Source organism: Clavelina lepadiformis, chromosome 2 (assembly GCF_947623445.1).
Source record: "Clavelina lepadiformis chromosome 2, kaClaLepa1.1, whole genome shotgun sequence".
In the NCBI taxonomy this organism is placed as follows: domain Eukaryota; kingdom Metazoa; phylum Chordata; class Ascidiacea; order Aplousobranchia; family Clavelinidae; genus Clavelina; species Clavelina lepadiformis.
Genome location: NC_135241.1, coordinates 7,129,190 through 7,142,370, shown reverse-complemented (window position 1 = coordinate 7,142,370; position 13,181 = coordinate 7,129,190). Strand labels below are relative to the sequence as shown.

The 13,181-nt window shown below is 33.8% G+C and overlaps 1 protein-coding gene across 1 annotated transcript; it reads right to left on the bottom strand.

The window, feature by feature from the left end:
* Positions 1-1,222: 1,222 nt before the first annotated feature.
* Positions 1,223-12,404, bottom strand: LOC143445634 (vang-like protein 2). The gene is made up of 14 exons (XM_076944879.1): positions 11,109-12,404; positions 10,012-10,115; positions 7,370-7,458; positions 6,155-6,241; positions 5,270-5,428; positions 5,003-5,109; positions 4,704-4,803; positions 4,149-4,309; positions 3,897-4,039; positions 3,598-3,733; positions 3,396-3,507; positions 2,949-3,091; positions 2,773-2,869; positions 1,223-2,575 (listed from the first exon to the last, which is right to left on the bottom strand). Exons 1-14 carry the CDS (start codon positions 11,159-11,161, stop codon positions 2,408-2,410), a joined length of 1,659 nt encoding a protein of 552 aa, XP_076800994.1. The 5' UTR covers positions 11,162-12,404; the 3' UTR covers positions 1,223-2,407.
* Positions 12,405-13,181: the final 777 nt, after the last annotated feature.

The window sequence follows — 13,181 nt, the reverse complement described above, 5'->3', positions numbered from 1 at the left end:
ATATGTAGTGACCTAGTAATAGCTCCTCAGCTGTAGGCTACTATATTTTCTATTTTGATCTAAATCTTGCATATACAATTTCAGCTTAATACTTTGGGTAGTTTTATTTCTTATGCTTAGAATGGAGTCAACTTCAGCTTGTCCTGACAGTTCTTTACAAACTTGTAATATTGATATATTCTTTCGCTATTCGGCTTTTCACGAGCAGAGTAAGATACATCTTTACAAGCAGTTGTAACGTAGTAACTAAAGACAGCCACAGGCGAATTTCAGAACTTTACACATGGCTTAGGTCAGGTCATCAAGTATGTAGCCGAATCATGAGATAAGTGTCAATTAAGCTGGTTGTCAACTTTGCAACCTCCAGTAGAGTGATTCACCACAGCAGCAAAAAAATTAATTGTATCGTAAACCGCAGTTTAATGAAAAAAGCAATAAAACTCATTGAGGGAAGGCAAAGTCGCCTATATATATAGCCTATATCTTTCTGATAACGATACTGATTTACCGTTGGAAAGATGGTTACCGGCAATTTCACACTTTTTCAACTCGTGAAAATAGTGCTTACTGAATTTAAAAGTCGCCATTAATTAAAGGACGTGCGAATGATACAAAAAAGTCGCGGCTTCCCTTCGAATAAATATACGGTATTCGCAGTTCAAGTGGGTTTCCTGTTTATCCACTTGTTATAAAAATTTCAAATAAATTCATTAGCATTCCTGTAGCTTTGAATAAATTTATTCAAATTGAATTGAATTCATTTACTTGAATTTATATGAAATTATTTATAATCCTGTTGAAATTTAATTCATTTTTTAAAATTCTTCAATTCATTGATTTAATTATATCAATGTATATAAACCTGTATGCTTTTTTTAGAATACCTAGGGTATAGATTTATTCAAATCTACGCAAATATATACAGAACTTTACTGTACGTCATGAAAATCGAATAAAAGTATCCAGATAACTATAACGTCATGCTTTTAATAAGTAGTAAGAGAACCGATAAATAATTTCACGTTTTTAAAAAAGCAACTAAATATGTAACCAAGAAACTGGTAACAACTTCACGCCGGTAACTGATCTCAGTATGCCGTATGATGCTGGTGTCCATCACGTATTAAGCTAAGCATGAGAACACGTCACTTACATCGAACGAGTGGCATATTTACATATAACCTAAATATTCTAAGCTTCTACATCCGAATATCGACAGCCATTAAAAGCATATTCATTTATTACAACACGATGTAAACATCGCAAGGACAGTGTGTCGTCAGAAGGCGCTTGTACAATGCAAAACACAAATATTTAGCAAAATATAAACAATACGAAATATTTTATGCTTCAGTAATTGCTATCATCAAAAAACACGTAACTACAACATGATTTGAATGAAAAATCAGTTAAGTTTCACATTATAGCGTACAACCACACAAAATAGGTTTGACGACAATTCTGTTGTGTTGTGTTGTGTTGCGAGTAAACTTTACGCTGTACAATATCAGATGAAAATATGAAATCAAACCCAGGCCAGCATCGAGTATAACTGCCACTAAGCGCTGGTAATAAGCAGCTAAATTAAACCAAGCTTTTGGGCAGGTGCACACCTTTTTCAATTGTTTCACATATGGAGCTGTTATTATTTCTACCCTTATTTTTCGCATAGGCCAAACTTCATATAACCCATTTTTTGATACCAGTACTGAAATAATGTTTTCATATGGGCATAAAACTTCAACAGTAAGCCATTTAGCCTTAATTTTCTAAAATTATTTTAAATAGTTTGTCTTATATAAATTAACTAAATTGGTCTATCCAGTTGATTATTATTGTAGCCTAGGATGAATAGAACTCAAGGAAAATGCCAGAACGCTGACAATTGATCCACGCTTAGAAGATGCAGCAATCATTATCGAGAGAGTATGATTTGAAAAATTGCACAACTTAAACAAGAAGAATGCAAAATTCCCCATAAAACGAAGCTGATAAGCATTAAATTGAAAAACACAGTTGATATTAACTAGTGGACAAAAAACTCTAGTAATCGTATGATGGAGTCTTATTAATATTATTTTGAGAACTTTTAGCAAAAAATCTCTTCTAAGTTTATAATAGCTTTCCGCATTGAAATGAAAACAAACCGAGCGCGTTGTTTGAGGAATCAATAAGCGATTAGTCAATTCAGTAATTGCAAAAGGCATGGAATGTAAGCTACAAATATGAATGGTTTGAATTGCACGACATTACGTAAGCGTGTCCATCTGTCCGATACTGATGTGTTAGTTGTGTTTTTGAACCTGTTAGTCATCACCGCAAAGTGGCGCCGATGAGCACTCGAAACGCGCTTTACCACACTATACAACGCTTAGCCATGTCGCGGGTTACATAATGAGTGATGTCATCACACCGATGTTTCGCTTTGCATCTGAAGGACGAAGCGATGGGAAGTGGGATCGATAAACTCTTCCTTTAGCCGGATGCGAGGAGATCTGTGTGTGGTCACCACGAGCGAATATTGATTATCATCTCCAGTCTTGCTCTTCTGGTTGAGGCGGAACACGGTTCCATCCTGCAAAGATATTGATAAATTATGCACAGACACAACAAGACTGCAAAAAATCCGCTTGACATATAAACAGTTAGCTAAGCTATCCTATGAAAAAGTAATAATTGACTAAAAATTTTGTCTTAAAATGCATAGCATTGGTCAACATTATAAAACAAACAAACAAAGCCAAGATAAAGAAGAGATGAGAATCAACATACTCTCAGCATATTGACAAGTGGTTCGTCACTTATAAGTTCCCACTGGCTCGAGTCATGACGAGGAGAGTAGGTGAGATATGATCCAGGATGAAGGTACCTGGAGTAAAATATAAATTCAAGCCCCAGCCCTAGTATATTGTTGTATTTTGTTGTGAAAATGTCTGATTTCTACTTACCGTTCAAGAAAAGCTTTGGGTGTCATATCATGCTTAATGCAAGACGACAGATGTTCAAAAATATTATCAATGTCATAATGCTGGTGCTGTCTGGTAGTTCGAAGATATTTCTGTAAAGATCGAGCAAGAGCAGGAAAAATAGCCTGGAAAAATAAAATTATTGTGAAATATAAAATCAGATTAACCATATTACGATAAACAAACATTTTTTGAAAGGTGGATCTGTGAGGTTAATAAAAAGTATTATTATCAACACAGTACATAAAGTTAGTATACAAATACTTACGCAACAAATGAACTAGAAAAATTTTTTAGAGTCTTTTTTAATGATAAAACAACCAAATCACCTTACATTTCAACAAAAACTTCATCAAATATTTGATATGAATATTTCACAGATGACAAAAGTGCATAATTATAAACAAATAATAAAGTCGTCCCAACTACCTCAGCGGCTTGCTTTGGATCCATGAGATTATTTTGATTTTTTGGATTTCTCTGCTCCTGTTCATGTGCTCTTCTAATGTGGGTGAATGCATCTTCAGTAGCAGCTACCAACCTTTGAAGGAAATGAGACAAAGTATGAACTGCCTGCAGGGTGCGACCCTCCAGTGACCCACAATTGTCATTTAACAACTCAAATATTCACCTTGCTCTTCGTTTTCTTACTCTTCTTTCGTATTCTGCTTCCTCGTAATATCTTTCATTATGTCCAGCATCTCTCCTTCTTGCGACAGCAGCAATGATGGCACGATTCTTGCCTTGAGTATCATTACCAGGTTGGCCTGTGTGGTATAGTTAATAACATAACATGTAATTATTATACATAACTTTGACATTCACTGCAAAACCACACACCATTCCATAACCTCTTTGTTATTGTAATTGAGTTATTGTAACTACAGTAAAGGTGATTACAATAACAAGATCCTACAAATTACTACTTACCGTCTACATCATAAACCTTAAATGTCTGGCTATTAAGTTGCTTCATTCGAGAGCTTCTGGATGGTATTCTCATGGTTGCTGGATTATACACAGGGAAGTCACAGTAATACTTTTCCAGGACCCACACAGAACACCTTTGAATGCTAAAAAAGGCAATGTTAAACCCTGATTCCGCCAAGTTAACACAGAAAAAATTGTAAGTTCTACCGAAAGCAAGTACATAATAACAACTCTTCATCCAAATTGCAGTACCTTAAATCTCCTATGTTGTAAAATTTTCTCTCTCCATCTGTAGTGCGAATAACCTCGAGTACATAGGTTGTCTGAAGGTGACGTAGTTCCAATAACACAAGTGATAGGTAATGAACAAACAAAAGGCAGTTTGCCAAACCGTCGGCAAACTCCATACTAGTCTATGTAGAAAATAATAAGTTTCAGGAAGAGAAGACGGAGAAACGAAAACAAGCCAGGACAACAGAAATGTAGTCAGGTTAATATAAATATTAAATCTCGTTCTCTTCTCTGGTTAAGAAAATTAAATATTTGATTGGCACAATTCATCAAAAATATGTTCAAGCCAATGTCTATTAAAAGACCAATAAATGTGCCTGTCATTTTGTAAGACATGGAAACACTTTTAAAATGGTTGGATTTGGTATATAACACTGCTTCAGGGTTATGTGTGTAACCATCAAGCACAAGCTGATGCATACAATTCCTTACAACATTCTTCCAATTTCAACAGTTAAATCCTGCGCATATCTTAGTTAGTCTAGGTTTATCTAATTTAATTTATGATAAATATACCTTGTAATCGAGCTCCCCAGGTTTGGCACTTATGACTAAAATTCCATAAAACAACCAATATGTTAACGTAATCAGCAAGACCAATACCAGAATTAAAGATCTGAAAATACATTCAAAAAATGCTATTAAGGATTTGTTATCGCTAATATGGAGACCAATGATCCACTTTCTACGATTAAACAGATAAAACTTTCAAGGGTGGCTTAACACGTTGACATTACTTGCTTATCATCATGATATCATTTCATACCATAACTTATTCTTGACTTGTGCTTGTGAACATAAATTAAATGGTTCACCTGAACATGAAAACTCTTGGCATACTTGTTCGCTGACGACGAAAGAATATTGCCCATGATGCAGCCAATAATATTAGCAGTTTAAATATCATGCCAATGAGTGTCACCTGCAAAATAAATTGTATAATCATCGTACAGCAATCTTCGCTAGTCTTCTGATAAACAACAACAAACTTTTAAATTTTAACCTGTAGGTCTTCAAATCCGATTACCTAAGGTACAAGCAAAACTAAACAGGCTAGCACACATCCTTCAATGCATTGTTACCTGACATGTTGCTTCACATGAACCTTTAAAAGGATTCTCAATTAATCCAAGTAATTTTGGAAGGAGAAGAAAGGCTGCAGGTGAAACATAAGCAAGGAAAGCAAGCACAATGCCAGCTACGTAGCCACAATCATGAAAGCCAATCGATGGTTCAACATCCTATGACAAATAGTAATAAACAAAATTATTTTTATTATGTTGTAACTGTAGAGCTTGAAAGGTACGATACAGTGATTAATATAAGCTGTCTGTTAAAAACCACTTCTAGCTTACTGCATACTGCCTTTGGTAATAGCCACAAAATCAGTCACAAAAATCAATAGGGCACGGAATTATTATGTAGAAGTTTCTAGTTTAAAGATTAAAAGTTAAAAGTTAAAATCCAAATAAAAGTCTTGGTCAATACAAACTATATTCTAAAATGCTGCACACCAGCCATAACAAAATTTCAAGACACAACAAAATGCTAGATAATATGGGAACATGAAAAAAATGCTGTAGTGTTTGTAACACTGGTCACGGGTATGAGACCATTATTACCATAATCATCACATATGTTCTAAATCCTGAACACTTAGCATTATCCCAAAAAAGACCTAATTGCTAGAGTTTTTATATGCCTAGTGTTAGAGAATCGAGTGTGCACAGTCTGTTGCAGTATCAAGTATAGCAACAAAAATATCAAAATATTCACCTTCAGCATGATACAGTATCTTAGCAAAATTATTAACTTTGCTTAAGCATGACAAACAATAACATATGAAACACATTTCATACAAAAGTTACAGTTCAGTGAATTGACAAACCATTTTGGTCATGGAAGAAAAGTTATGAATTACACAAAGTTAGAAGAGCAAAAACACAAAAAAAATTGTACCCACTTACTTTTGTCAGTTTAGCCAATGACTCGTGACTAAGTTGGGTTACATCTGTAGTTCCTGATATAAATGTGTTTGTTTCTAAAAATTCATCCTACAAAAGACAAAAAAATATCACCTAACTATTTAACTTTAAGTAAAGGTAATGTTTACAGGCCCATATAGTATATCAGTAATATATATAAGACACACACATATTTTTTATTGCATTACAATGTTAAAATTTTTAAAGAGAGGTAAAAAATATGTATTTTGAACCATCTCAATCAAGCTTGTATGAAAATTATTACTCAGGTTGATACTAAATTTTTATACATATATATATTATATATGACAAGTGTTATAAACTAAGCAAATCTGTATTAGAAATACGACAGATTAATTTTGATGTTTTTGTGGACTATCTCAAAATAAAATGTTGCTTTATCAAGAAACATTCTCTTTCTTAGAATCAGAAAACTACAACGAGCTAAGGAAACAAGATGCATTCAGCATCATTCCTAAATAAACTTTGACATCTGGGTGCTAAAAGATCATTTGTAATAGCTAATAAGTAAGAAAGTATTTTGTTTAATTGTTGGTACTAAACGACCTGAAAACAATTAAGAGTGTATATTCACAAACCTCTGAAATGTAGATTGAATCACCTGCAGAATGGTAAAAAGCCATTTTGACTAACCAGTGCAATACAAAGGTTTGAGTGTGAAATGGAGAGATTAGCACATGGCCAATACTAAACCCTAACTGAATGCCACATCAAATCTGTCAGCAGCTTTTCTGTGTGTGGAATAATAGAACCACACTGTGATATTAGACCCTAGACTGAACAAAACACTCAGTCCATTCATTGATGATAGTCAAGGAGCTATTGAATTGGCCTGCCCTACCAAGTATAATACAATGGACGGAAAAGGAGAACTACTCTTTATGTGCAAGAAGAAGAGTGCCTATCTTTCACTCTATCATTCATGGGGTACTAATACTCCACTATATTTAAATCATACGGAAAACATTTCACTTTAAATCATAATACAAATTAAAGTTATTGTTTCCAGCAAACCATTATTTATATACTGGCACGCATTTAGATTTTCACCAACACTATGTGTGTAATTAAACTATTCCAGGATACATCTAATTGTAATATACCCATGGAGGTGCTATCTAACAAATTGTATATAAACAAACTGAAAAGCATTGGAAAAGTAGATTAAAACATTACCTCTGGCATATTAACTGAGATCGCTCCTTGGTGAACTCTGTCTTCCCTGCCATCTAAAGGGGGAGTGCGAATTGTCACAGTTTTTTCCCCTATAAAAAATTATGTTATACATTGGGCCTTTACCATAGATCAGTTTTTGTGTTGTTGACTGTTACGTTCGCAAGAACAACTTTACATTAACAGCACACTAGTATTCTGATGTTTCCAAAAGTAAGTTCACTTGTTTAGCAAATTAACACCGTGGCACATTACATGCAAAAATAATAGTCATGCACATATGTAAACTTCTTAAGTCACTAAGTACAAACATATACACAAACTCCATAATATCACTCCAGTTAAGCCATATAGGTTTACTTGGTTAGTGTACAGAAATCTGTATGAGACACATGAGCAGTAAAGCATACCCACTGGTTGGCACACTCAGCGTCATTCACAAAAAACATTAGTTTTTGTGACGACTCTTGTTGGAGTTAGACACACAACAAAAGCATGCAGTTCAAAAAACATTTTGCTCTAAATAGTATTAGCAAACTTTAATTTATCAATTGGCAATAGCTTTATTAAAGCCAATGATGCTCAACCTTTCTCTAAACGCTCATCACTTGGTGGCTTTTTAATTGTCATTGTGTACAACCTGGTTGCAGATGAGCTTAACTTGCTCAAATGCACAATGTATGGTTACTTATACATACAAAGAGATTAAAAAAAACAAAATTTATATGTGACCGATGCCGTTACTTTTACTTCTTCTCCAGAGGCTAGTCCATGCATGATATAACCTCATCTGACAGCAGATCAACATTCATGCCTGAGTGCAGCAAGAAAAATTGAACTGATGTAAGTTGGCTATTGTCTTTACGAAGCCTTTTATTTGTATTCTTCTTGCAAACATCAAAGCTCTTATGTTGAGTAAATCATACTTTACAAATATATCACTTCACATACCTGTACAATAATGGCGACTTACTTATGTAATTTAATTCAAACCGACTTTTATATATTTATATTGTGATCCAGTATTACAAAGGAGGACAACCAAAGGTCTTAAATTTCTGAGGTTGTCCACCAAGCCCAAATCTTTTACGCCTCAGAAATTAAACGAAACGTATTCTCATATTTATATTTACGATAGAGGCAATTCATGGTACAGTTTTTTGAAACGCTGTAGTACAAATCGATTTTAAAATGCCATATAAAGCAATTTTGTAAGAACGTTTAAAACGACTAAGAGTCGCCGTGTTTCCTCCTATTGCATATTTTTCTAGGTTGTACCCGACAAGTAGTCCCAAGCTAGGAAAAAAGAAAGAAGACGAGCCCCCTAAATATGCTGGTGCTTGACATTTGCAGAAGCTGCAATAATACACTTCCTTGAATTTATCTTATGTTAAACTGCGTATTAGTCGAAAACTTCTTCGGTGCCACCTGGTAAGCCTTTTCATATCAGTAGTGGCGTGGCGCACATATGACTGGTATAGAGATCACAGGTTGAGAACCATTGAATTCATGGTTATGAATCCATGTCATTAAAAAACTTTTTATAAATTAAAAGTTTTGAGTTAACTGTATACATTTCCAAAAGTTTCGTCTGAAGTGCACATAACATTTATCATTTAGTGCTATTTGAAGGTCTGAGGTATGTGTCAGTAAATATTATCATCTATATATAGTATAGATAGACTATATATATACTGTATGATTCTATGCAGTACAGTAGTAGCAAAAAAAGGAGTACATTTATAGTAAAAAAGTTTTAAAATGCAGTTACCGTATTTTACGGACCATAAAGCGCACCCGATTATAAGGCGCACTGTCAATAAATTGCTTTGATTAGTTTTTTGTTCATACATAAGGCGCACGATCAATTTATCTAGACGAGTTTATTTTATCAATTTATGTAAAACGAGTTGCCGATGACAACCGGAAGCTGAGAAATAAAAGTTTACTTGTTATGTAATAAATGTAAGCAAGTCACAATAGTACAATGAGCAAAAGAAAAAATGAGCCTAGTGAATATCACAGTTGCTAGTTGCTTTTACCGTAGTTTATTGTGTAAGACGGTGGTTTATTTATATAATAATAGTATCGGTACTGGTTTTGAGTGTAGGCAATAAAGCACTACTTGATCCATACATTAGGCGCACCGGCTTATAAGGCGCACGATCAATTTATGAGGAAAAAAAAGGATTTAAATTGCGCCTTATGGTCCGTAAAATACGGTACAATTGTTGAAGTGAATTTTATATCAGGAGAGTGGAAAACATATGAAAATTATATGAGAACTGGTTGAACTTATGATATCTTACTGTTCTTACACATATAATATCGAGCTATGGCATAAAAGAATTATATTTTACAGATTGCTTATGTTTTTGTATACATTTGTCATATGTATTCGAAATATTTGTATGAAATTGGGTTATAATAAAAATCAGGTTAATAGTTTTGAAATAACATAGCCATGAAAAAGAACTTAAGTCACAAAATAGTATACATTTATATTATAATGCTTTCACAGCATTATGTTTTGAGTCAAACTGCATGCACTCAAGTTGTGAAAAAATCTAAAGAGATTATGCATGTTTTGGAGAATTCTTCAAGAAAAATTCTTTTATCTGCTCCCTCTTGTGTCACATACAAACCTCCTGTTTCATTTACATCGTTGTTGCTACCTCTATTTCTATGACGGCGATTACCACGCTCATGTGATCTATGTCTTCTATGACTGTGACGTGATCGTTCTGATCTGCAGAAAAATTTTTTACAGAGTAGATTGTGCGCAATGCCACATTCTAATGAAAAAAATTCGTTGTATAATTTAAAATTCTGCTAAGAAAATAGTTTTAAAACATTTGAAAGTTGTTTAATGATATAACACTCACATATGTGTACATTTTTCTAACATACCAAGCATGTTAAAAAATACTTTTAATAAAAATTTTTTTTTACAATGAATATTTTATTACGTAGGTGGAATAAAAACAAACATCCCTGAAGTAGTAGGGCACATTATCTTTTTTTTAATAAAATGTATCTATGCTTGCAATAACAGATATCAATATACAATCTAGAAATTGCAGTTGCCAATGTTTTATGAATGAGATGGAAAATTACTATCTAAATTGTGTTCATTTACTAAATCCATCAACCACTCAAATACTTCATTAACGAATCTGACAATTTCTCTAGCTTAAGATAATGGATTTAAACAACTGCCTGGAGCAATTAAATAAGTTACAGCAATAAAAAAGCTAAACACACAGGTCACAACTGCCATTTCATCACATAGACATATATGGCTTCAAACGTTCTACCTGTTGATACTAAAGAAAATGTTCAAAGCTTTACTTCATAATGAACTAATTGAAATATAAAACAACACAAATTTGCATAAAAACATCTCAAATCTATTAATTGTTTATGTATGAAATTTCACAATGCGATGAACCGGTCCGAACATAGTGGCAAAAATTCAATAGATCTTATAGACATCATCAGAATCAAGTGTATGAATGTTAATCCCAGATTTAAAAATTTCACATGTATACATAAGCTTATATGATACACTATTACCAAGTTCAGTACTAACAAACTTACTGATTGCGATTGGATATTTGTAAGTTAATCAGTTGGAAAAGCTTAATTTTATATTACAGCCAGGCACAGCGAAAAAATAATGTCAATTTATCACAAAAATGTACAGTTACACAGTTATCATATCATATAAAATAATACATACCTATTAGTTGCAAGTGAATATTCAGAATCGTTGTCAAGTTTATCAGTATCCATCTTTCCTTTATTGTCCAATATTATATTTTACTAAATATTCCAAACGAAAAGCAAGTTGTCAGCCAATTTCCGATAGTAATGTTTTCTTGCAATGAAAAATATTAAAATCACTCTACAGAATCTGGGAAATTAACAACACCTGCGTTGTATCTACATTTCAACCTTTTATGTGACTAATTAAGTTAATTCAGTGAGTGCTTATACTTTCTACCAGTTTGCATCAGTTCATTAATTCAGAAAAATCTTTATTGCTGCAATATTGTTCAACCTCTTGATTCCAACTTTCACAAATTAAGCATTGGTATGTTGGAGGTATTAGAATACTTTGGTGTACTGGTATCTATAACTAATTCTATATCTATATCTTGGTGAAACATGCCTTGGTACCAGGGAGTGTGAAAACTAACTCTAAAAGCCCTTCACACATTCACATTCACATAACTGCAAAAAAGCAAAATCCAAAACTAAAAGTAAAATGCATTAAAAAGTCTAATTGTCATGTTAAATATCAAATCAATTTAAATTTTCTGTTCAGTGAGCAACAGTAACAGAGAAGCATTATTATGAATCCGAGTTTTTAATGTAGTGTATAGACATCTGGTGTAAGCAAGCGTACTAAAAGGCGACCTATTAAGCAATTGATCTACTTCCTACGAAAGGCGAGTGACCTTAATTCTCATGAGCAACTTTACTATGGAATGCAATAATAACGACAGATGTAATTAAACTGCACATAGCACCAACGCTTGCTAAAGATGAGCGGGAAAGCCACGGCGCTTAATGAGAATTTCATGACAATACGCAAGCAACGACTCTGCTAGCAAAACAAACAAAAAGCGCACATTATCTTCGCTAGTATGCCGAGGGCTTCATAGCTTTCACATACATTACAAGCACGATCATAAGATTTTGTCGAAAGTTAGCAGCTTGGTCGCTCAATTTCTAATAATGTGTTTTATTACCACGACTGCACAACAATACCGGCAGAAACTATTCTAAATTCCGTACAATTACAACCACTTACACTTTTAAATGACATTTCAAATACTCAAACATAATCTAACAAAAAGTAACTTTACTACCATCCTTTACGGATATCAATCGCAACAGATCGTTATTCTAGTTTTGAGTAGTATCAGTAGTAGTATTATGTAGTGATATGCTTATATCTAGTATTCGTTTCCATACATACACTTTAAATAAATGTTAAACGTTCCGTTTAACTTTCACACGTATATTAGTACTAGCGCTTAAGGCAACGTACACTACTTCAGCGGTGCAGGTAAAACAATCTCTTTTCAGGTTTCGGCATGCCTGGAAGCTAAAACTGTATAAACCGAACTTAACCAGTACATGATCGGTTCTATCTATCAGAAAAACTTTGATCTGCAGGGTGTTCTTATAAAACGCAAGCAACTACATCGCTCGAGTTCAAATCGTTAAGTGCAACTAACTCCCGTACAGATTTGGTATCAGTATATAGTTTACAAAACAATCTCTTAAGACGTGCGACTTTAGTCAAACACGCCGGTTTTAAGTGAAGTGGACTGCCATGATGCACTGATCAGCGCTGTGAGGTCTCCCCGGGAATTAGGCGCGACTTGAACAATAGAACGCAGACAAACACAGCAAACAAAATCCCTCAAGTAGATAAATAAACGACCAGTTAACAACTTTCGTCCTTTCTCCTTGCTAGATTGATTTGATGACTCAAGTTGCTATTAAAAAGGCACTGCTGAAAGGTCCGGCCTCACAAAGGCACTGACGATTCGTTCACAATTTCTTCAAATCTCTTCTTCGTACTGACCCCATGCAGAGATAGCCTATTAAATTGAGATGTCTTTTCGAAATGACTAATGTGGGGAATAATAGTTTTACTAAAGATATTTAGCTTTACACTGAGCGCCTTGATCTAAGTGTTACATGTTGCACCCTTAGAGTAATTTTTTCTTCGTAGCAAGTGTTACTTCAACCATCATAGACCGCTATGATAATTAATTAATACAGCAGTAACTAACTC